General features: G+C 44.4%; 1 protein-coding gene across 1 annotated transcript in view; it reads right to left on the bottom strand.

Annotated features, from left to right (window-relative positions):
• Positions 1 to 3,497: 3,497 nt before the first annotated feature.
• Positions 3,498 to 25,588, bottom strand: part of arhgef18b (rho/rac guanine nucleotide exchange factor (GEF) 18b) — a gene marked incomplete at its 5' end in the record, with an annotated part of 34,911 nt that continues 12,820 nt past the window's right edge. Inside the window, 22 exons of the mRNA XM_079266696.1 lie at positions 3,498 to 4,064; positions 4,562 to 4,705; positions 5,752 to 6,085; positions 12,780 to 12,929; positions 13,185 to 13,466; positions 13,716 to 13,763; positions 13,950 to 14,018; positions 14,476 to 14,591; positions 14,839 to 14,985; positions 15,189 to 15,374; positions 15,710 to 15,783; positions 15,919 to 16,097; positions 16,217 to 16,293; positions 16,449 to 16,703; positions 16,847 to 16,964; positions 17,060 to 17,182; positions 17,315 to 17,565; positions 18,093 to 18,233; positions 18,732 to 18,838; positions 19,416 to 19,617; positions 21,053 to 21,098; positions 21,916 to 21,983. Coding sequence (XP_079122822.1) covers positions 3,748 to 4,064; positions 4,562 to 4,705; positions 5,752 to 6,085; positions 12,780 to 12,929; positions 13,185 to 13,466; positions 13,716 to 13,763; positions 13,950 to 14,018; positions 14,476 to 14,591; positions 14,839 to 14,985; positions 15,189 to 15,374; positions 15,710 to 15,783; positions 15,919 to 16,097; positions 16,217 to 16,293; positions 16,449 to 16,703; positions 16,847 to 16,964; positions 17,060 to 17,182; positions 17,315 to 17,565; positions 18,093 to 18,233; positions 18,732 to 18,838; positions 19,416 to 19,617; positions 21,053 to 21,098; positions 21,916 to 21,983 — 3,434 coding nt within the window. The 3' untranslated portion in view covers positions 3,498 to 3,747. The remainder of the gene's footprint in view (positions 4,065 to 4,561; positions 4,706 to 5,751; positions 6,086 to 12,779; positions 12,930 to 13,184; positions 13,467 to 13,715; positions 13,764 to 13,949; positions 14,019 to 14,475; positions 14,592 to 14,838; positions 14,986 to 15,188; positions 15,375 to 15,709; positions 15,784 to 15,918; positions 16,098 to 16,216; positions 16,294 to 16,448; positions 16,704 to 16,846; positions 16,965 to 17,059; positions 17,183 to 17,314; positions 17,566 to 18,092; positions 18,234 to 18,731; positions 18,839 to 19,415; positions 19,618 to 21,052; positions 21,099 to 21,915; positions 21,984 to 25,588) is intronic.

Raw genomic sequence — 25,588 nt, 5'->3', positions numbered from 1 at the left:
AACACAGGAACCGACAGCCCTGCTCTTAGCCAGGTCCACAGAGGGACTGAACAGCCACAGCCACAGCACCTGAAACAGAGCTTTGTCTGGGAATAGACTGTTATTAGGCCGTCTCCTCACAGGATCAATAACACTGTTACTGCACCTCCTACACACGGAGGAATGGCTGGGGTGCGATCTAATTGGGTGGGCAGGATTATTTTGACAAGCAGCGAATAGAAAGCGAAATATTGAGGCAGAATCATATGTTACATGTGGTAGTTGTTGGGGCGGTGAGGACGAGCAAATCCCTGTAAATACAAATTCACTTGAATAGGAATCATTGCATGCTTGACTTTCGCCTAAATAGCAACGATCCACGTATGCAGCAAACCAAACAATTCGTGTTTGTCAGCTGTGATCTAAAAAAAAAAAAAGACGGCAAATACAAAAATCATTTCAAGACTTTTTTTTTTATTACTAAACTCTCTCTAAGGCAGCAGTTTGTGTCCACAGGTCGTTCTAACGTCTTGCAGTGAATAAAATAAAACGGTACAAAAATCAGTTGTGCTGTGCGCTACAAACATCATTAGACAGCTCTCGGTAAATAAAAGTTCACAGACAATAATAATAATAATAATAAGCATTATAAACATTCATTTTCCCCTTCAAGTATGCTACTATCCAAAGTGACTAGTGTAAAATTGGCTGAGGAAATATGTTCAGGATTATTTACACAGTACAAGTCCAATATGCGCCTATGCGTGTGTGTATTACTAACAAACAAAAAAAAGGAAAAAAAAAAAAAAAAAAAACACGACTGGAAACAAGTCTGTTAGAAATGTTTCCGCTGTGTTTTTAGTGGAGAGCGCGCACACACACACACACACACGCACACACAAACATAAACACACACAGTGATGTGACTGACTGGCTTCAAAGTTTTAAAACGCAGCAGAGAGGTTCAGCATTTCAGTACAGCGAAAGAACATTTAAGACTCGAGTTGATCCGAACAGGGCAGCAGCCTCCTCTTCTGTGGAGGTGTCACACCAGTGTTCCTGCTGCCTGAAAAATGACTTTGCCAAAACCCATCCCAACTCAATCTCCACTTAATGGCTCCCTCCAGAGCTTTCAACCAAACCCCATGGTCTTCATTAGCAGATGGGAGTTTGCTCACTTGACTTCCTGTCCGTGTTGGCCGGTGAGTTAAGCATCGCCTTGCGTCATATGGTTGAAAGCTCCGGCAGAAAGCTTGTAAATGAAGGTTGAGTTGAGACCTTTGTGTCAAAGTCTGGGTAAGTATTGATGCTTTTACAGGGCTCCATCCAACGACAACCACCAAGTATGTTCACATTGTTGTTGTGCTGAAGAGATGGTGGACACAAATACAATGTCTTCTACGACTGCATCAGCTGAGCTCATATCCCGATAATGATAAACTCAGATGCTATAGTTGGGTTGGGCCACTATAAACCAGAATATTGGGGAACTTCATCACCCCATCTGATTCAGTGCTTGTGTATGCTCTGGTGTCAAAGAGATTATCTCGACAGAGATATTTGAGATCAGGACGAGAGGATAGAATATGAGCTGGCCCTCAGTGTACTGTAAACACACTTGTTGTGGACCCTGCCTGGAGGATGTTTAATAAGTAATAACACTTTGCGGATGACCACACAACAGCACAGTGTCATTTATCCTTCACATAAGAGCGAAGACAGGAACGCAGCCCAATGCGTCTTTGGTTTAACCAACTGAAACGGATTTTGTTTTCACGACTTCTAACATAATATTGGTGAAACATCACTCATGAATCGCTGGAGAAAGACAACACACAGTGCACCTCGGCTTCAATGCGACAACATCAACAAACAGCAGGAGAGTAAATATGCAAACGTTCAACAGCAATGGCCGATTGTGGTTTCATTAAACTGCCACGAGTCTATCCAAGCAGGGCGTACCGTCCCACACACACACACACGTGTGTGTATATACACATATGCAGACAGAGAATTTTGGCTGACTTTTGCATCGTAGGACGCACGTCAAATATCTCCGTTCCGACTACAAGAATGTGTAAAAGGAAGCCGGTGCGGAAGATATCACAGTAAGTATGTACAGCAACATACATAACATACATAAACAGCTCAAACTCAAGCTAGCGATCACGGCTGCAGAGACAAGATGAACTGGACAAAGACAAAGAGCTCTTCTGACATTTGTCCCTCCAGAGACACAAAAACACATTATTGTGTCAACGACTCCATGATTTAAAGGGTTCTCACGGAACTACTGAGAAAGACAATCACATGGACATCTCCATATTTCTTCTGTGGGGAGAAGATAAAGACCGGCTGACAGTGTTTTGTTTTTGCTGCAGGACCACCGCACCCCCGGTCACAGTACCGCTTCTCTACCAGACACAGAGATTTAAGACCCAGCTAACGAAATGTCATCAGCAATCAATAAAACACACCGTCAATGAGACCTCAGGGTTTATATTAAAACTGACATTTTCATAAATATCTCAAAGATATGTCGGCGGTGCTAAAAGAAACCGATCCTGACAAATTTACTGTCAATTCAGCAAAACGGAGTCACAAGCGTTCAAAAACATGATTTGTCAAAAACATGGAGCTTGGAAATGGATGTTGAGTTTGGACCACCACGTATGTTCACATGCATGTTGTTGTTGTTGTTGTTGTGCTTAAGAGATGGTGTAAACAAAAACAATGTCTTCTACAACTGTATCAGATGAGCTCATATCCTGATAATAACTATAAAGCAGAATATTGGGGAACTTCAACACCCCATCTGATTCTTTGTTTGTGTATGCTCTGGTTTCAAAGTGATTATCCGTTTGTATAAATATATCATTTTTGCGTTGGAAAAACAGTCGAATTTGGAGGTGAAATCTCCCTTACTTGAAATTAAGCATTTTTAAACAACAGCCTGAAAAAAAATAAAAATTAAAAATTAAAAAAAAGTTAGCTTCAGGTTTCACAACCAGTCGCAACACGAGCAGTGTATTCCACAGTTCGGTAATCAGCATGATTAAGAAGAACAAGAACGACAAAATGAAAGGAATCATCACAGTTTTGACACCCAAACAATACACATTTAGTCCATCAGTGTTCATTCATTCGTCTGGAACGGAGTATTCACACTGTGCACATGAAACACAGAGCAGAAAGTGTTCCTGCTTTAGGAGTCGGGTCATTCCGGAGTTCCTGTTGAATCAGTTCTTGTTGTTCCGGGTTCAGCAGAAGCAGGTGGTTCAGCCCTCTGCACTGTTTCGTGCTTCACTAACATTGCTTCTTTCAGTCAAACCCCGTTCTGGTCTCGCGGCTCAAGTCTTTGGATTGGCGTAACTTCATTCACACCTTTTTCATACGCGTTACAAGAAGCCTTTGTTTTGCCAGACGTTTCCTCCTCATACTCGTTGTCCTCTCGAGTTAAGAAACTAAACTAAAAATTCAATAAAAATAAACTGAGGCATCTTTAAAACAAAGCTGGGGGGGGGGGGGGGGACAGTGTTAAAATAGAAATGTAAAACTTCTTGAACAACATTTGTCTTTCTTCATGAGCCACTGAAGTGCTAACAAGCGCTCTGCTGCAGCTTTGTACAGGTATTTAAACCACCTTACTTCATAAACCCTCGATAACACCACACCTGTACAGGAAGTGGCTCCTTAGAATGAGACACATGGAAGCAACTATCCCATAAGTCTTTTTTTTTTGCGATCAGCGGTTGATCCGAGTGGACTTTAGAAGAAGATGACATCCTCCTTGGTGAGGTCTTCTGTGGCGACCGTGTAAGGTGGCGGCATGCTGTGGCTGTGGGTGAGCCCGTGAGCATTTACCTGGACATGGGCCTGGGCAGTCGGACTGAGGCCCTGCGGCTGCAGATGGGACTGGAACTGGAGGGAGCCGGTGGTCTGCGAGTGGGGAGCGATGGTGGGAGGCTGAGGATGGGACTGTGCAGGAGGCATGGGGGGCTTCTGAAGACTTTGAGGGTGGGAGACGCTGATGGAGGAGGTGGACTGGGTGTCTGGCCCAGCATTGTCTGGAGGACTGAGTTGATCTGTCACAGACAAATAAGGAAGGCTATTAGAGAACGAGGGATTACTCCAAAAATAACATTAAAAGGGGCCGACAGACAGATTAATCCTTTGTACCCGTTTATTAAAGCTGGGCTTACACAGCCTCACTGAAATATACCACCTGAAATCCTGCCAGTGTTTCTTTGTCAGTGGTAATTGTGAGGGCACAGGATTAAAGTGATAAAATGTCCGTGTCGGCAGTACAGCGCGTCATTAATCACAGTGAGGCATGTGAAATTGATAGGTGTTTAAACAGGGTGAGGCTGGGCATGAATACAAGCTTTAGACAGGAACGTGATCGGGTGGGGTCCGGTCTGCGCAGGTGGAGAATGTGTGTGTGTGTGTGTCTCATGTTTGTGTCTGTGAGAACCAAGTTTAATAATGCAGTTGGCAAAGACAGACGAGAGGAGATTGGGTTTGCCTCGACAGAGCAAAGGAGGAAGTGTGTGTGTGCGCTGGGGAGTATAGAAAAAGGTACCTGCGTGATGATGCAGGGGAAGAGGCTGAGGAGGTGTTGACAGCGGGAGTGGCTGGTGGGGGCTGGTGGACCGCTTGGCCTTCAGGGCGTTGTCATCTCGGGCGGACAGCTTCAGCGGCAGCATCTGCTTCATATCCACTGAGGCTAAGATGAGGCGGGAGGAGGAGCAGGAGGGTGATTTAATTGTAAAATGAAATTGCATTGGTAAAGTAAAGCCTGGCCTCTCTTCGGCCACTATTTGATAAATGAGATGGCTGACCCAATTTAGACAGCTAATGTGATCCTAATGAGCCACTTAAATCATGCTGATCAGGTCAAGCTCGTGTCAGCCACAGATGGCTTGAATATCGATGAAGAGGGAGTGAGAAAAAAAATCATTTTTAAAAGAGAAAATACTGCACGGTTATACATCACCTGCAAGAGTAAGAGGAGGAGAAACCCTCACATATTTTGTGAAAGAGTGAATATTTATGACACTTGTTATGAGTTAGCAACTGATGCACTGTAAGAGCAACAGACAAGTCATGCACTCCATTATTTGTAAGGAGAATAGCATCTTCCTCTGCACGTTTAGTCTAAAAAAACAATTCATTCACAGTTTTTGGGAGATTACAGGGTGATACCGAGTCATGCTCCCATTAAAATATCAGTTACAAGACAAATGCAAGTAGAAACTAGTCGATTAATCAACCAACAGAAACATACCCATTCTCTTCCAATAATCGATAAAACATTTCAGTCGTGTTTCCAGCAAAAATTACTTTTAATGATTCCAGCGTCTCAAATATGATTATAGTTGTTTTTTCCTTCCTACATGGTTTCATATTGAATATTATTGAGTTTTGGACTGTACAGCCAAAAAAAAAGACGTCGATGAGGTCACTCTTAAGCTGGAGGGAATTGTCGTGGATTTTGTATAGACCGATACAGGTAATAAAAAAAAATAAACAGTCGATTTTGTGTTAGTTGCAGCCATAGAATGCACACCTATGATTATGTATATTACCGTTCATGAATCAGACTCCAAGTAAAGACGTGTGTGCACTTCTGTTACGGTTGATTCTTATCATCGGGAGATGTTCATACACGGAGATGGAAAGCAACACAAATGTAACCCGAAGCAATGTGGAAGCACGGTGCTAGCTGCGGCACGTCCTGTGAAACTCCGTGTCTGAGGTCTCATTCCTTACCGGAGCTGTCAGTGCGATGCGAGGCTTTGCCAATCTTGCCTCCTTTCCCTTTGCCGCTGCTGAAGGCGGCCAGCTTGGTGGGGATCTGCTGCTGCACCCCCACCAGTTTGTGCTGCTGGTTGGTGGTGCTGAAGAGATGAAGCGGCACCTCCGTCTTCAGCGGCAGGGCGGAAGAGCTCGCCTCCCGCCGCAACATCAATTCAGGGCGCTCCGGATAGTCGGCAGCTGCGACAGAGAGGCTGGACCGCACCAGGGGCTTCTGAGGGGGGGGCAGGTCGGAGAGGCCCGAGGACATGAGGAGCTCCCCGTTCAGACTGCCAGACAAAGGAGCCACCTGGAGGAGAAGACTGGACGTTATTTGCTGAGAGGGGACTAAAGCCTGCTTCAATTGTAGCAAACATCATAACATAAGACTTCAAAATCAGTATTCAAGTCCAGAAGGAATGGCTTCCCGACTTTGCACTGTAATATCCATATTTGTGGTCAGATTCAGTTTGGAATCAGGAGTTGTGGAACGTCAAGTTTGCACGTTGTATGTGTGTGTGTACGTGTGCACGCATCCCGTTGTTAGTTATGCATGAGAGTACATGTCTGCAGAAAAAAAAAAAAAAAACTTCAGACACTGTCTTACAGAAGACACACACATAAAAAGCAGATGCAAACCATAAATCATCGATGCAACACTGTCATTACAGAAACACAATCTGCTGAGTCGGGTATTCACGGGCTACAGAGGGAATCAGAAACACATGCAACGGTTTCTGCTGAGCACACAGTTTGGTAAAAAGGCTTTTGATGTGTTCCAAGAGACTCAAGGACAATGCGCGCACACACACACAAAATGAGAAACATAAACCCTTAATAGTCCCTGTGCACATAAAGGCGTGTCTAACAAAACAGGCCGTGCTGTTAGACGAGCAGGGTAACAAGAAAATGACTCATGACATCAGTGGATGAAAGACACTGACTGCATTGTCCACTTCATTACTAGACTGAGGGAAATGGGATCTAGAGATGGAGTCAACATTATCCTCCAATCTGCATTCAATGAGACGAACCAGGAGGGTTCCTGCAACAATACAGTGGTGCAGTGTTTGTGTTAGTAATTCCACATGTGTTGCATAACATGAACTATAATAAGATTCTCCACACAGTGTTGTTATAGTTGGACGGTTTAAACATTGTGACACATTGTGTTGCTCAAAGATATTCATCACACATTAAATCTAAATGTCAATACAAAAAGGCAACAATCAGCACATTTTTGGCTGTTCAGAATCGGCTTTCAATCTACATAAAATACTCTAAAAGACGAATCTTAGTGGACTGGAAGTCCTCCTCGTCCCCATGTTTCCAAAGATGGATTGCTGAAATGGTCTCAAACATACAGACTGAACTAAACTGAGATCTCTAAGAAACAATTCTCTGTTTAATTCTATAATCATATCTTCGGGTTTGCGTGAATGTTTTATTTTCAAAATAAATCAGAAACATACAAGCAGACCATGTTATTTCTATCATACCAATTTTAGCTAAGAGTGATTTGAAGATGAAGAGAAGAAAAGATGAAAAACGTTTGTTCATGACCTAGACTGCAACTGCAGGCCAGTTCCAATCAGAAGAGAGCTTTTTAAAAGCCTAAACATGTAAAAGTGTCCATTAGAACGACAAGACGAAGAATAAAAATACATATTAATTCATTATAAGGAATCAGATATGGATGTTGCATTACAAGTAACTAAAGTAAAAGTTTTCTCGTAGCCGCTTTAAAGAACAATTATGTAAGCAAACCAACATCTCAGAGCAGATGATACAATGGACCGACATGCGATCAGTGGAACACCAGCTTTCACTGCAGCGTGTTTAACCTGAAGTCTGGCAATCGTCTGTGACCGTTTGCTATGCAGCACACGTGCTACATGATTGATGATGATGCCGAATACTTCCTGTGGATAAGGGGACTGCATGATGACAGTGTTTTGCAAGGCATGAAAGGCAGACTCCTGTGACTGTGTGTGAGGACACTGTAGCTTCCTCCAGTTGTAACAGCAGAGCATGACAGGAGCCGAGGCAGAGAGGGGCCCCGCAGTGGGGAAGTCTCCACACCTCCTTCCCTAAAGCACCCTGTCTTCCTTTCCCTCCATCATTTCCCCTCACTCAGCACTCACTCATCTCGGCACACAGATGTTGCATTGTTCCCGGGAACACGGTGATCGGCTCGAAGCGGCACAAACGGCAGGTTTCCAGGGCAGTAAACTGTGCGGAAGCACAAGAAGCCCCGACTGACAGCACATAAACAATTAGCACTGACTGCCTTCCAGAGGCTTCTGTTAATAATGGCAGGCTTGGACGAGCTAATTATACAGCCTTGTTTCTCGGTTCCTGACAACTCACATATCACACTGCACAATATGTGGCGTTATTCACAACGTGACAGCGGTGGACAGAAGATACCGGCTATTGAATCGCACCTGGATTAGATGTGTGGCGCAGTAACGTGTGTGAGGTATTGACTTGAGTATTTGTAGCTCTGATCTGGAGTGGATTAATGGGATTAGCAAACACTGTGGCCTTAAATTGGTACAATTCCAAATCAAATTGTGTCCGTAAGTAGCGTAATTCATACAATGCATACGAGCTGAGCAAACACTGTCCCGTGTTGGGTTTTGTGATGAGCAATGACTCAGCAATTTATACTCCTGGGACATCACAATAGAGCTGAAGTGATGAGTCAATAAAAATTGCTTAATCTTCTAAATAGTTTATCAATAAAAAAAAATAATTGTTTTGGTCAGACAAAACCAGACATTCGATGACATGGCCTTGCACTCAAGGAAATCGTGACGGGCATTTTTTTGCAATGTTCTGATGCTTTATTGACCAAACGATTGATCGATGGCGTGCAAGACTCATCAATAATAAAAGTAATCATTACATCACATTGACAATATTTCAGCTGAAGGACGGTACACAGTGTGTGAAAACAGGCGAGGACGGTTTCATTGGCAGTTGGCGTAAAGAGGAAATATCTTCCCTCAAGCTCGTGTTCTATCTTAGCCTCTGAAAGCAACCGCTACTAACTGGTTATAGAAGTGAGTCACAGGCATCTAGGTGTGTGTGTGTACACATGGTAAGGGTGTTGATGTGCAAGTGTTGCTCTTCGGGGGCTTGTCAGACCACAGGAACACAGTCAACAGCATCGTAAATCAGCCCGAGGCCAAAACAGGGGAAGAGATAACTCAGTGTGAGAAACTCAAGATACGGGTCACCGATTTACCACCGACCTTTTAAAGTTTATTTTTGAGCTTTGGCAATCTTCCCAAGATTTTAGCAATATCCTCTGTCATGTTCATGTAGTTATTCACGCCAGATAGTGTGAGGGTTTTATTTCATGCATTAAGTGTCTGTGAGATGGGGTTTGAGGAATGTGCTGGAGTGGGGGTGGTGTGAAAGTGGCAGGGAGAGGTGTGAAGTTTAGGGATTTCTCCCTGTGTTCAGAAGTTGTGGCCTTAACAACAGCAATCCAGTTTTACAGTTTTCTGCTCGTGAGCAAAAAAGCAGGAGAAAGGGGCGGTTGTAAAATTGAGGCTTTGCCTGAAGGCATCTCTACAAAGTTGCACCGGTTATTCACAGATGCATTTCCCCATGAAGACCTCCCCAACAGGCTGGGAACTGAACCTTTGACCTTCGTCATAATCCCAGTTTCTAGTCAGATTTCCTGACATCAAAAGGGGCATTCTTTCCCATCGACTCTTGCTGTATTGTGCGGGTCTTTCTTGATCTTGTTCTTTTCCTGACTGACAGCCAAATAGCCAACTCAATCTCGACCCTTGATTATGAACACACAGGACTAAAGCAGCCAGACAAAAGGCTCGGTTGGAGCAGATCCCAAAAGCCTTTCTTATCGAGGGGCCAAGTGTGATCACATGAGATAACACATGAAAGAAGAAGTTCCTCTGAAGCCAGGACATGCCGCAACTAGCACCAGCCTTGCGCGCGCGCACTTCTTTTTATGAGGTCTAATCTTAGCTCTCCTGGTTTGCCGATGCGTCTTAATGTTGGGTGTTGGTGATTAAATGTCTGTTGATATCAGGCTGGCCCGAAGCCTGGAACAGATCCTGAGGTCACAGCTGATGAAAAGACTGTTTGATGTGTTTGACGCAGAGGGGGAACAAACCACTTCCAAATCTCCCAGAACCGCAGCCGAGAGATTCCCACAGCACGGCCAACAGTATAGAAAGGCAACCCATACATCTGCATGTGTACACAACACACTACTTAGCTTGTCGATAACAAACATTATGGGCAGGATTTAATGGGGTGTTGAGCGCCGATAGGGGCTGGATCTGATCCGTTTCGGGTCTTATCCTGCAGTCCAGGTAACAAACAAACAAACCACGCAACAGTCTTACTTACTATGACTGTTTCAGTGAAGGCCTCTGTAATTACCAGGGTCCCTGCATTACTCACCACAGCACGTTAGGTCAATTCAGCCAGCGGCTGTGGATTTCCAGGAGTTACTGTGAAGTGTGTTCTAGGTACAACTCACAGTCAAAGGCCTGCCTTGTGCAGCCAGTAATGCGATGATAAACGCAATAACTCATGTCAGCTGGTCGTGCACGACTCGAGTTAAATCCTTTGGATGGTGGATGGGCAGCCAGATGTCTGAGGATGTAACTCTACAGTAGGTGAATGACAATAAAACAACGGAATGCAGAGTTGCAAAAACACTGTAGCTGGTTTTTGGGGGGGGGGGGGGGGGGGGGCGACAAGTCAGGACTTGAACGGACGGCACTAGTTCATCTGTCAGTTACTCAGCTTGGTATGCAGGATGAAATGGCACTGGACAACCACAGATAGCTGTCAGGCTTGAACCAGGTAGGAATGTCAGACAGCAGAGAGGGACGAGTGACATCACTGGAGACATCACTTCTCGGGAAAAAAAGCAATCCAGTTTGTACAGTTAGTCCGTACAGAAACCGAAAGCAGAAGAGCACACCGACTCATCCAGCGGGAAGGTTTCGGCTGTCTTTAATTGCCACATTAGTCAGAGTGAACAATCCCATCATTGGGTGTGTTTTGCGTGGCCTCCACCTGATGACAGAAGCATGCGTGTGACTCAGGAAGTGGAGCCGTCACCAACGTTCATGCTCCTCTCTATCTCTAGATTGCTTGTTTCAAAAATATCAACCCACCAATTTAATAGGAAATTACAAAATCAGCCATCGGTTACTAGCGTACATAATACAGGAAAATCATGTGCACCAGCTCCGAGAGGAGCGCCCGAGACTCCAGCGTTTACAGGCTCACAACATACAGTGATGAGGAAACCGCTCACGATGAAGAAGAACTCGGTGGGTAAGGTTTACGATAGGATGATGATGATGGGCGATTTCGCCTGAAAATAATATCACAATATTGCAGGGTAGTTTTGACAATGAAAACCTAACAAATACTTCATTATTAAATTGTAGCCTCAGACAAAGTCTGTTTGGTTGTTTTGACTTCAAATAAACTGCTCTCATATAATTTCTATAACTCTTTGTAAATAGGGTCGAATATATTTTTGTACTGCCTCCTTTTGCATTTCTTATATTTAATTTTTATATTTTATTTTTCATTAATGTTATGAAGTATTTTGTCATGTCAGGCCTTTAAGTTGCCAAAACTAATCTGTTTTAACTAATTTGTTTTATTTATTTTTCATATATATATATATATATATATATATATATATAAATAAATAAGATAGCTGATTTGCGTAAAGCAGAACTGCCACTGTTGGTCTGCATCGTCGATGAGAAAATGAAGTTAGTATCAAGATAAAACTTCCCATGCTACAGTCACCCATAACCAACTAAAGTGAGATGTTGATGCAGGCCTTTGAAAACACTAAAGGCTGACATCAAGTATCATTACTGCAGCTCCTTGATGGATCTTTTAGCACCGGGCATGAAATTACAGTCAGCGGATCTTTCTCAAAGCTTCTCTCCCATGAAACTCACAACAATGACCCGCATTGTGGAGGAGAGAGGAGGAACGGCGGTAAAGAGAGGTGAAGAGAAAGACTGCTCCCTGCGTAGCTGGATTCCTGGGTTGAGTGGTTAGAGATGCGTTCATTCGTACATGTGTGTGTTCATCATTCATCCTTCTATGAATCAGGCGGTGGGAGCTGAAACCAGAGTTTCTTTTATACCCGTCAGAGCACCTGAACTCAAGAACTAAACTTTCTTTCATTCATATATTTAGCCCATCGGTGTTTCAGATGCTTGAGTACCTTGAACGGGTGGACACAGGATTCATGCCCAGGGGATGGAATGGAAGGAAAAAAAGAGATGCAAGGAAACGGCAACAGACAAAAAGGAAACGAGAGATGGAAAAGCCCCTTCTTATTCTTTATCCTGTGATTCATGGTCACCAGCACCATAGCTCCTGGTACTACCTCCTCTCCTCACTGTCACCCAGCACCTCACCCGTATCCTCCATTTCAACCTCCTTACACACAACTTAAAGGTGCAGTAGAATAGTCTTTTATGACCTGCAATTTAGAATGTCATGTTTTTCAAAAGCATTTTTTTTTTATGTAACAAATTATAGACATTTAAGTCCCACCCACACCGGAGGAGAAAACAATGAATTGCTTTCCACTGACTTTGTATTGTGTGAAGTTGCCTCCTTGTGTTGGGTTGCACAGTGAAAAAAACCGAACTACGTTTTTATAAGCTGACAAATCCAAAAACTGAGGACACGGGCAATAATACTCGAGTTAACTGAAAAATATGTTGAAGTATCGGAAATAAATCACATAGCATCGCGAACAGAACAAATTCGACAAGTTTGGTAGCTACAGCTTCTTTTATAGTTTCCATGTGTGTGTGGCTGCGAGGATCCACATGATGCACATCATTTTGAATAAATCAAATAGTATCTCTGCTGGCAATAGCTAGCTTACAAGTCTTGTATGTTTAGTATAGGCATTCTGTGAAATTTCTGTATTCAAGCAATCATCTCTACAGCAGGTTTCCCACCTCGATCGTCTTCCTCTTGATCTTCTTCTGGTGTTCCAGACGTTCCTTTTCTTTCTCCACGGCTCTGGTGGACTCTCTCAGCCTCTCCAGGTCCTGCTGGTACGTCTCCCTCTGACTCTCCAGCTCCTTCCTCTCTTCTGCCAGATGCTCCTGCATCAAAAGAACAAGTAATGTTGCATTTCTACATCCTGTAATTCTTTTTTTTAAACTAACTTGCAAAATGTACACACATGACAGACATTAACTTGAAAGGAAACTAGAGCGCTATATGAAGAGTTTATTCCTTTTTTTTGAAAATCACACAGAACAATGAAACTGTAAGTTCAACCATAAAGCAGAGCGGCGAGGTCTTGAAGTTCAGCCTCTCACACATATCCTTTTCTAAGGTAGGACAGAGCACTTCACCTCCAGCCGTCTGCACTCCTCCTCCCTTTGTCGCAGCCTGGCCTCGTTGGCCTCGACCTGTTGCCGGTGCCTCTCCCGCTCCCTCTCCCAGCGCTGCTGCTCCTGCCGGTGCTGAGACTGCAGCTTGTGGAAGCTGGCCAGCTCCTCTCGCTGCAGAGCCAGAGTCCGCTGTTTCTCCTGCTCCAGGAGCACGTTCCCTCTGTGGCGGCCGGGCAGGGAGGCCCGCTCTGTCAACGAGGCCCGCTGCAGCTCGATGTGACTGTCCTGCTGGGAAATGATGGCCTGGCGACAGAGAAAAATAACACACGGTCATTAGAGAACCAAGACAATGTTTATACGCCATGACAGTGAAACAGAAATCCAAGACCTTTGGAAGTTATCAAGTTTAAGTAAGCCAAACTCTTTGCAAACATACATATATATATATATATATATATATATATATATATACACACATATACCACGTTTCAACTCATTTATTTCGCTGACTGCATGTATGAACATCATTAACAGTGGAGGGGACAGTAGTACCTGCAGACTGTAGAGCCTTTGGGAGAGCATCAGCACTCTGTCAAAAAACTAGAAGAGAGACACGGGCAAGCTTATCATAACCAAATAACTACCAAAATCACCAAAACAACACAGTATTTATAATGTGCAAACTTCTCATGGGTACGTCTTTTCAGTTCAGAAGGCATTGGTTATGAATATGTAATGCAGCACAGTGTGAAGCACAAGGTGACAGATCAGAGAAGGAGAGTTCACCTCAGCTTCGGGGAAGGAGTTGGACCAGATGCGGTTCCATCTGGCAGGAGAGCAGCAGCTCTCATCACCCTGAGCAACAACACACAGCGGGTCATACTAAACATCACACACACTCTGAGTACTGTACACAGCTGAGCAGCATAAGATATGAAATATTCATCAGTAATTCAACGAGGAGAATTTTCTGTCTCAGAGCGAAACAAAGAAAGACGGTTTAGAATAGGTTGGGCATAAAAAACTGAATTAATTCATTCGTCAGATATAATTACAACTTTGTTTCTCACGCACGGCTCACTGACAGCAACATGTCGTTGCATTGTGTCTGCCTGATCGGCCTCATTCTTGTTTTGTCGAGGCTTTATCTATTCATAAACAAATGGCGTGACCTGCGAGCGCAGGGTTACAGTAAACATCAGGACATGGAAACTTTCCAGATGACTTGGTCTGGTCACTACTATTTACAGGACATAACACTGTGACTCATCCCGAGATGTGCCGTTTGTCTGTGTGCGTGTTGAGCGCCTACCGGCTGCTCCAGGGTGTGGCTGCCACAAAGGTCTTTGAGCTGAGGGTCAGAGCTGGCTCTCTGGCTTCTATCTCGGCTTCTGGTCTCGCCAGAAAACTTCTTCTTCACACTGCCATCTGGCACAGAAAGGGACACGGGGACAAACACACACAAGTAATTCAACCAAACAGAAATATTGACGCTCACAAACAACACACATACACATGTAAAACCATACACATGAATTCAACCAATAAAACCAATTCAAGGAACGAAATGTGTTTATGATTCATGGTTTATTAAATGGCATTAAAGCCACTGAAATACAATTGCAAATCCATTAGATGGTCGACTTCCTCAGGGCATGGATGGTGCTGGACTCACTCTTACTGAAGATGGTGGGGATGCTGTCATAGCCCCCGAAGGTATCCGCTCGCCTGGGCAGAACCCCGGAACCGCTCCCCTCCTCCAGCCGGGAGGGCGGAGCCTCCTCCCTCACTCCGGACTGCAGCAGGTTCTGCAGGTTCTCCACTGAAGTGAGAGAGATAGCAAATTAAGGTTGAAAAGCTGGGAGACAGAGGGAGATGTTTCGGGGGAATGGTTGCAAACTCAACAATGCCAATACCTACTGATTTATTACAGAGCTGCAGCGAGCAGCCCGTGGATATAAAATTGACAAAATTCCCACCTCTGTATCGAAAGCAGATATACATATTATGGCAGCATTGTCCTACCCTCAGTGATAGCTCCTTTGAGCAGGGCCTCCCCCTGCTGGAGGTCGGAGGCGTCTCCTCGAAGCAGAAGTCTGGAATGTGAAGGTGCGTCCTCTAGACCTGCCACAGACTCTGCCATGTCTGCAAACAGCTGCAGCTTCTCAGTGAGAGCCTGGACGACCACCGCATCCTTCTGGCTCAGCCGCTCTACAGAGAGGCACATGAAACCGAACAGCAGAGGAGTTAAATCCTTAAAACAAAGGATGCAGGTGTTGTTGTCACATGCTCACTCCTATAGAACAACCCTTTACCACCCCCAAATATCCGTGGGTGTGTTAAAGAGCTTTTGTTGTCCTGAATCAGTTTCAATCTACTGAGATGAGATTTAGAGGAAAAGTTAAATCTAACCTCTAACAATTGTAAAGTTAATATGATGCATGAGCACCCCCTTGTGGCCGACCACATCAACTATATGATTTCCCGGGGGGGGGGGGGGGGGGGGGTTCTTTATGCAAGTCATTTCTCACTTGATCCATAGTTACCTTGAAATTCTTTGAACCTGAAAGCTCGGGCCTCTTCCTCCTCGCTGAACAGCCTCTCTTCTGTATGAGGACAGCTAAGAGGGGACAGGACCAAAGACATTACAGACAGAGAAAGCTAACTTTCTCATGTTTTGTTCAAAACATTTTCACAGAATGTAAATAACAGCAACAAACGCTCATGTATTTCCACTCTGTGTAAAAGCAGCTACCTCTCAACAGCTTGCCGTATGTGTGTCATCCAAGAGTTTCGCTCCTCCTTGGCGGTGGTGTGGATCTCGTACATCTCTGGCTCATTGGAGGAGGCGCAGATAAGAAACATGGCTTTCTCCTCATGGGCCACTTCCCTGACAAGCAGCTTCTGAAGGGAGATCACTGACGGCTTGTTATCCTGAGTGGAGAACAATAAGAAAAAGGAAAGAGACAGAAGCGTGTGCCTTTTTGGTTACTGGTACTTCAAAGTGTGTTTGTTAGATAGTGTCATGCTGACTGAATGGATAAATCACTCACCACTGTAGCAAATACATATCTCTGATCCTTCTCTTGTAGCAGGAGCAACACATCTGACAGAAGCACCGCAAGAATATCTGGAAGGACAGAATTTGTTAATTCATTCTGTTAATTCATTCCAAAACTCTTCAAAATAACCAGAATAACATAAATACATATATAAACAAAACATATGTACACCTAGATAGATCAGAAAAGTTTTGTTTTTTTTCCCCATCATGCCATATGATACCTTTGAGCCTGCCAGAAGCAGCTTTCCAGTTGACTGTGCCCTCATGCAGCATACGTCTCCTGCCCTGCGCCAAGTCCTCCCTGCGAAACACTCGGCCATCTTTGATCTTTCCCAGTGCCTTTGGCTCCATCTTGTTGTGTATGTCCCGGAGTCGAGAGTTCTTCTCATGGAGATTAACCAGCATGTCAACCTGAACGATGGTGTCTTTAATCAGACCCAGTACCCGAGTCAGATCCTCATGCTCCTCTGTACCCGCTAGAGACAGACAAAAAATGTGATGGATACAGAAAAATTTAACTAAAATGTGTGATGTTATTCCTCACTAAATACATGGTCCTACTCTCCTCCATAGTGATTTATTTAGCAGAAACACGCATGTGAAATACTTTCAACACTACCTTCAGTGTTGAGCAGAATGCGCTCCACTAGTACTGGGTACTTGGTGATGCGCTGCGTCACCAACAGAATACACTCGGTCACTCCTAACCTCCGCACAATGGAGAGGTTGTTGATTTTCTGAGAAGGAAAAGGCCATTTAATATCACCGTATACACTCAGCTACAGATGTACTGTGGATTGAATCGGATCTGAAAAACCAGGAGGCGTCTTACCCGTATGATGTTCTGGAATTTTTTGTTGTGCAGCTGTTCTTTGTAATAGCCGACAGCCTCCGTGTGGTGACTACAGAAGTCTCCATAACTGTCCTTCATCTTTTCTCCTATCTCCCCTGAGAACTGGAGAACAAAGAAAACGGTTCAGTTTCCACAGCCTGTGTTTGTGTGCTGGCCCATACTGCACTATGGCACATGTATTATGCTATTTACACATGTTGCTGTGCATGCGTCACTCTTTTATGTCCTCCCTACCTGTGCGATCAGAATGTCTGCCACTCTGTTGATAATGTAGTTCCTGTCGTTGGGCGAAACAAAGTTCTCTCGCTGCCTCTCTTTGAGACGAGACAGGAAATGTGTGTGAAGCTCGAGGAGCTTTTCCAAACGGGGGAACAGACATTCCAGCCTGCCAGAGTCCATCTGGAGGTTCTCCTTCAACTCTTGGACATACACACGCAGCATTATCTTCAGTGTTCGCACATGGTGCATCTCTGTCTGCATGAGCTCTGTACAACGACATGAAGTCACATGTTAATGTTCTGCCACGTAAAACACATACACGTTTAACGCGTTGCAATGATATGGACCGGCTCACAACGGGTGCTTTATGCCATCCAAACCTTCCTTAACCTATTTTCCTCGTATTTGGCTGACATAGTTCCTTGCAAAATAGTCCTAACATTTAGGGACAACTCCACCACATCAAGGCCTGCTTAAAGGTCTAATAGAATATTACTAAATATGTTTAAAAGTTGTACTTAGCATTTTGTGGCTCCTGAGGGAGCTATGTGAACTGAAGCCTGAAGTGATGTCACTAAAAACTGAGGTTGAGGAGTAAGTAAGAAGTGTGCCCGCTCTGCTCGGGGCTACAATAGTTGCTACTAGCATAACACACCTGAATCTCCGACTGAGCGGTCGAGTTGCATTGTGGGAAATATAGGCACCAGGTTTTGTCAAGAAAGATCAACTATCCAATCAATGAGCTACTTAATTCCTTAGGTCGTGTGAACACGTCCTGAGGAATCACACTTACCATAAATCACATCCTGTCGCTTCACCGTTTCCTTAGAGTGCTTCTTAATATACTGCTGGTCAACCGCCAAACTCCATGACTCTACCTCCAGGTCCTGGGCATCAGACTCCAGGTCAGCCCGCACTGCTGTAAAATGAGCATCTGAGGAGAGGACCAGAGGCATCAAAGACCATGACACGTTACAGTATTATAGTACAGAAAAGGTTGGCTCCCCATTTGGCGTTAAATTGCACAAAGTAGGGGGTCCGTGTTTAGCTCAGTCTCTTCAATGAAATCATTTAGAGGGGCGAGAAGACGAAGGAGAGAGACGAAGTAGCTCTTCCATGGTAAGTGTGTGCCTGATAAACAATAAACCTTAAAAAACAGGGCCGCTGAGAGAAAAAGATGGTGCAGTAGCTCTTTGCATTTCGTAAGCTAGTGCCCAGTTAGCCTGTCTTCCTCTCCCACACACTACAACTTAATGAGACAGGGTGAGGTCAACCCTGACTCCACAAAATACACTCCTCACACCCTCCTCCCTGGATTTAAGAAAACTCCCTTAAGACAAGCTTTAACTCTGCAACAGAGTGTGCGCAATTACAACCGAAAGTGTGACTTTCAAAATCGAAGTTCGATCCCCTCCTCAGCGAGTCAAATCACCTTCGACGACGATGGACTCGGTGGTGGAGGGAGCGAGGGAAATGGCGTCTTCGTTGCAGCGTTTGGAGCGGAGAGCATCCGTTTCATCCATCTCCCCAGGGAGGGATCTGAGGGACGACAACCACAAGTCCAAGGTGGCATACATGCTGACACTGAGACTACTGTAATCACCCTAGTATTCGGTAGCCTGAAATCTATTTATAAGCCAACATGTACATTTACAAGCAGCTGGATTTTTCTTTCCTCCTTCCCTACTTATTGTCGCCCATCTACGACTCCCCGTCTTCTGCTCTCGTTTACAACTTCCCCATGCCCCTGACTCTCTCTCCCGCTCCCACCGCCTTCCCATCTCATTACATATTTTCTTAGCGACGCAGCAGAAAGTAGTCCAGTTCTGAGAGCCGTCTAGACTCAGACATATTATAAAAGACAGCTTGCCTTGATAAGACTATAAATACACATCCGATGGCACAGAGAAAATAGTATTTCAGCATCAAAGAATCTATAAATATCCAGCAGGTCCGGTAAACATCTACAAAATGATAGATTTAAGAGGAATATAGCTCATTTGTCTGGTGGTTTTTGAACTCCAGGTCATTCAGGAGGAATCTTTATGAAAAAGGAAACAGTTACAAAGAAAGAGAAGTAAGGAAAAAGTCCAACTTGCAAGGCAGAGACACTCACCCTGAGCTGTTGTGGTGACGGAGGCTGTGGCCAAGGCTGGAGCTTGCGGTGTAGCTGGAGGAATGGGCGGCAGGCGGCTGAGTGCTTGTTCCCCACAAACTAACGGTCATGCCTGGGGTGCTATGAAATCCTGGGTGGCCACCCAGGGCCTGTAATGAGGCGAGGCCCGAATGCTGCCGCTCCCTGTCTCTGTCTTTTAGCGCTGGGGAGGAAAGACGAGAGACAGATGAAAGGAGAAAACGAGAAGACACGGAGGAAGAAGAAGAAGTTGAGAAACAAAGTGAGAGAGAGAAAGAAGATGACAGGCGAAGAGGAAACGAGGAGGATGAGGATGAAGAGGTGGGCGGCTGTTCGTTTGACTCCTTTCCGAGTCGACCCCAGTGTTTCTTCAGCCAAGATCTAGGCGGGGATCGGAAGAATCTGCAGGTGGTGCAGCAACACTCGAACACCAACATGTCTGGACAAACCCAACGATGAGGTGGAGGAAGAGGAGGATAGCTTAGCAATCCTGGAGCAACCTTTGGAGGTCCCCGTGGTTTGGGTAGTGGCTTTGGTAACTGCCAGCTCCATTGTGAATTTCTCAAACTAGGAGGAGTGGCAGGATGAGCTTTGCAACAATCCAAACTCCAAGGTGAGAATCAATAATGTCCGTTGAAGGTATCAGTAGCAGGTATTACCGCTAAAGCAAGAAGTGATGTGCCTTCACTGGTGTAAACTAGGAGAAGCAGAGGATGACACAAAGCCTGGTTCATATATACACACACGACCCGCCCAGATCCTTAACGTCTCATCTCGCTCGTTCTCGAATTTTCTGATTCTTCGCTTTTCCCCAATTCCTCTCTTCCCGACCCCCTGCACGAGCTACTGATTGACCAGAGCAGAGCAAGAGCAGACATCAGTTGTGGCTGCCAGGACTCCAGCTGTTGAGAGTAGAACAACAACTGCTCCAGGAGATTAACTTAAGCTGCTGCTGCTGCAGCCGCTCATGTCTTCTGCGGGTTCAATCGCGTGCAACAGGACCTGCCGAACGTTACAATTGATGGACCACTTAATGATAATGAATGAGCGCACACTGCAAATTGAACAGGTCAAATTACCTTCAATCTAAACTTATATTCAGAACAAGAAACATTGTTGGGAGAATCTGACACTTTAAAAATAGAAATAGTTTAGCATCCTTTCTCTTTGTTTATACAAGCCGGAGAAGCAGCTGTGCCCTTGAGCGGCGCCGTAGAATCAATCAAAACACTCTTTTATACTAATACTAAAATGACTAAACCTATCTTGGGTTTAGAAAATAATTGAAGCAGAGGTAAAGCGCCTGACTTCTGTCAACAATGGCCAATAATCACCTTTGCCTACAGTCTGTTGGAGGCCAATCACCTCGCTCAGTGTGCAGGCAGACACACATATACCACAGAAAACCAGACGCACACGTACACACACATACAGGAAGAGAAAGAAAGAGGACAAGTCCAGCTACAGATGTCATAAGAGTTCTTCTGTTTCATCCTCTGCAAGCCCCCAGAGATGAATCCTGCTTTTTAATTTGACACATGGGGACTAAAACAATCTTGCTATCAATGTACTTAGTGGGATTTACAAGGTGCACATCTGCACATGCACGTTCTGCTTACCAAGACTTGAAGATCTTGATGAGCAAGTCCTCGGCGATGAATCTCTCTGTGTGGAAAAAATGAAGTCAGACAGCATTTTTTACATCAGCTGAGTGACAGATTACAAAAGGGCAAGAAATTGCACGCACTTTTACAGCAACACCGGCACTCACATGCTCTTAGCGAGCAAAGTCCATCTCAGGAAGTAAAACACGGGCTACATACAGAAAGCAACAACTCAGGTTGCAGGTGCAGGACGTGTTTGCTGACAGTGAAAACGAAAATATTGCAGAAAAGCTTGGAAATCTCATTTTCAGTGACGTTGGACACATTTAAATTTTGCATCGTCATTCATATTGCAAATACTTTTTCTGTCACAATTGTCATTCACTATTACTGGCATTGTTCCTATTAAATTTTGACACCGGTTTTTTCACGAATGTAAATGACAAACTGATGCTTCTCATTTGAGGTGCAGTCAGTCGGTAAAAGATGTAATTTCGATCGCCAGTTATCAAAGTCCAAAGCAACTTTTCACGGGACTTTCCAGCTGGTTGCTGTCTACAATCGTCAACACAACAGTCTCTGTTAACAAACAGAAGAAGAAGGCAAATGCAGCAACGGAGGCTTTGTTTCGTGACGAAACACAAAAACTCCTTCACCTGTGGCAGGATTGCAATAAAGACGATGACTGACCTGGTTGATGAGTTATTAAAAAGGACCATAAAAGTAAGACATTATGTCTGCTGTAGGCGATGTACAATCGTGGTGGTACTTTCATTTGAGCTCTCAGAGAGAAAGAGGTTGGCGACTCCTGTACTAAAGTGACTTCACTACAGCAAAGCCTCCGTCCCTGTTTTTCTATGCTCCAGCGTAGTGTTTACCTTATTCCTGCTGCTGGTGCACTCACCCAGCAGAGACTTGCAGCTCTTGTGAACGTTCACAGCACAATCTGAAAAACAGCAGGACACGAGCACACAGTCAATGTGTTGCATTAGCTACAGAGCACACAGTACAGAGGCAACAGTGGTGGCTTCTCGGATCAAATATGTGCGGGGAAAATAAATCAGTGTGAAATTTCAAAACCAATCCCAACAGCTCCCTGAAGGCAGTCGTAAAAGTAAGAAGGGTGGAACTCAAACAAACGCACTGCAATGGTGCTGAAATAAAAGGCTGCAGGCATGTCTTCTTCAGCGGTCGCTGTCAACTATCACAAAGTCAAGTATTTGTTTTCAGATGTGTATTCTTATCAACTCAAAGAATCACTTCTGGCTCCGTGAGCGGTTCAGCTGCAGCAGAAACTCTACGTCTTCGGTTTGTTTACACAAACAAGATACAAAGTGGCATTGTAGACGGGAACTCCCTTTATCTCAGTAACAGGTTCGTCTTTTTGTCCACGTTTCTCCCTGCGTGGAAAACAAAGCCACTGCCGTCAGGTTTAGATGACATGACCGATTGAATCTCTTGCTGATTAACGCAGATACAAATCAAAGTTGTTTTGGAAAAACATGCCGCAGAGGCATTAAGTCCTCCACTCCGTGTTCTACTGGACAGACAAAACACGTAAAAACAAAACAGTTCAATCTTTCAGCCCAACTACATACTGTATAAGGGAAGCAACATAAGCCTTTCGTGAAGGGCCAAGGCTGGCCGAACGAATGAAGTTATCACTATGCAAAGTCTAATCCCAACCGGGCCATGTAAAACCAGGCTGACGTGGACAAGACACACATGGCCTCAATGCAAAACACATCCAGATGCATACAGGCCAAGAGATACATATGCACACAGCAGCGAGGGCTGCTTCTCCGTACACAGGCTGATCAGTGGAAACAGGGTCGGCGAGTTGAACAGCCTGAGCTAATGCAGCCATGAGTGAAAAGCAGACTTTAGCTGACAGCAACAAGCAGGTCACTCAATACTGGAAAATACCAAAAGAAAATCACGTGTCAGTGATTTGTGTGTATTTATCGTTCACTGGTATTTAAGTGCTCCGCTTTCTACGCGCAGCAAGGGTCCTAATGTTATAAAACTATCTCAGCCTCATTGTTTATGGCAGGTAACAAAGTGAACAGGTTTACCCCCCCCGCATGTAACATCTACCGTGTTACATGGGGCATGCGGCTGATTGGCGATTGTTTGAAGCTGCATAGCTCATTGTGAAAGGTGGCCCTCCTGTGAACAACAGAGTGAAAACATACTAGCAACTTCCACTAGCTGCTGTAAAGCCTGCTGCAAAGGCCTCGGTTGCCCTTCTCCTTCTGTGTGCTGCTGGTTCAACGGAAACAATGACAAAAAGCCTTCTTCCTATGCAGTAAAGGCACGAAGCAGAGAGATAATCATGTTTGTGTGCAAGGAAAGTGAGGAGGAATGAAGAATAGGTGAATACACAATGCACAAATATATATATATATATATATATATATATATATATATATATATATATATATATATATATATATATATAAATAAAAGAGAGTGTAATCTATCTGTCCCTTTTAGATCGAGCCCTAACCCCTTTACTCATCATTTCACTTCATTCATAATCTCAGACCCACTCTGTCTCCCTCTCTCTGGTAATAAATGAACAACTGCTGGCCGAGCTGGAGGAAAAGAAAACAGAAACTGGCTTTTGAATAATCTTCACCAGCAGAGCTGTGTCCCTCTTTGAGTCGGGTCCAGCAGTGCTGAACTACTGAAGCCCAATGCGAACCAACAAACGTATCAGCAGTCATGTCGCCACACTAAGAGAAACTATTCCACCTCGCTCCAACTAATGTGCAAAATTCCAGTTTCTCTGAACAGCCTGGATCTCTCACACAAAATGCACAACAAGCCTTCAAGGTCTAACAGAGTCTATCAAGTCAGTGGAGTACATCTTAACAAAGCTCACAAACCGACTGCGACCAGGCCGGGAAAACCATTGCTAACAACGGGAAAAGATAAGAGACAAAGGACAGGTTGAATAAAAAGCCATGTCACTGCCAAAACGTAATTTTAAGTCATCACAGAGCAACCCAAAAGTAAGCCGTTTCTATTATAATTGTGGAGGTGATTATACTCAAACTGCATTCAAAAGGTTTTTTGCCAAACGAAAAAAAAAATCCAAAGATAAGCAAGAACACCGTGTCTTCTGTTCACTGACATCACAGAGCTTATCGGCAGTGACTCGTTGCAGCCACAGTACAGACCACCTTGCCATTTGGCAATAGCAAACAAATTCTACACCAGAAAATGATTAACAACCAACAAATCAAAGTAGTCACAGCTCAGGCCAGTTTATACTGTCAGAGTGGTGTAAATCCTCAGGAGGACGGAGTCGTAGTGGGCGAGTGTCGTCCAGCTCGGCCACTCTTGAGCGGTGTGATAAGTTCCAGCCACTCACTCATGTGAGCAGTACTGTGGTTTGCAGTGAGCTCCTCGGGACACTCAGCAGCAACAGCACCCCCCCATCAAAACCACCAACATCTGCTGACTGGTAACCAGCCCATCATACAAGAAGCACACATGTGGTGTACAGCCCACAGTTCAGTGAGTCACTCAATTAACTAGAAAGGCAAACTGGGCCTTGGGCCCCGACTGCGATCTGAAGACTGATAAAGCAGAATGTTCTTTGGCTTGCCCTGGGTTAGCGGAAAAATAAGCTAACCAACAGAGATAAACTATTAAAACAAGTTATCACCTGTGCTACAACTCTTACACTAAAGAGAGAATGTGTTGCCTCCTGTTATCAAGACACTGGAATCAGCAGAACTCCTGATAGCTCCGGGTGTGTCTTTCCTGGGAAACATTAACTCATACAACAGGATACTTAAAAGTAGTTCTATCATATTGCCCTGCCCCGTTGTTGTTAGCCGCCTGTACTCTGTCAAGCTGTCGAAGCCGGCAGGGCGGCCAGACTGTTACGAACAGCACTCCCTGAAGAACTATATCATCAGAAAAAAGCTGTCTAAGAGAGAAGCAGACAGGAGGGTTGACAATGCGTTTGAAGGATATATAAGACAGAAGCTATCACTATTTCACCTGCCCCGAGCACCCATGGGGCAGCCACCATCAGAGCTCAGGTCCACCAATAATAAGTTTGTAAACGTCGCCATCGACTAATCAGCCAAACTAATTAATCTGTAGCCCTCTAGTACACGCAGACTAAATATCTATCTGCATTGTTGGACAAAGCTGTTCATGAAAAACATGCAATCCTTTTCATGAAATCTATGTTTCGACTTTAAGGTTTCATTTTCAGTTTTAAAGCATTCTCCAAAAATCGACATTGTGTACCATGCACGCATTCATTATCAACTTCTTCAAATATCTTGGGGGAGTAAATGTAGGGTTAGGGTAATATTTGCTGTGGTTTCCTTCCACCATTCTTGGTATAACCAAGTGAAACAACCATGTTAAAACCACCCTACCACCCTATGCAGTTCATAGAGAAATCCTGCGACCACAAATGAGGAAAAGGGCACAACAGCTGTTTTGAAGGTATTGCTTTTTCTTCTTTTTTTTTTACTTATCACCTGCTTCCTGTGTATGTAAGAGGTTACTCCTAATTCCCTG

This window comes from Melanostigma gelatinosum, assembly GCF_949748355.1.
Source record: "Melanostigma gelatinosum genome assembly, chromosome: 4".
Lineage (NCBI taxonomy): Eukaryota > Metazoa > Chordata > Actinopteri > Perciformes > Zoarcidae > Melanostigma > Melanostigma gelatinosum.
Note: the sequence above shows the minus strand (reverse complement) of the source record. Positions and strands in the feature narration are given on the sequence as shown.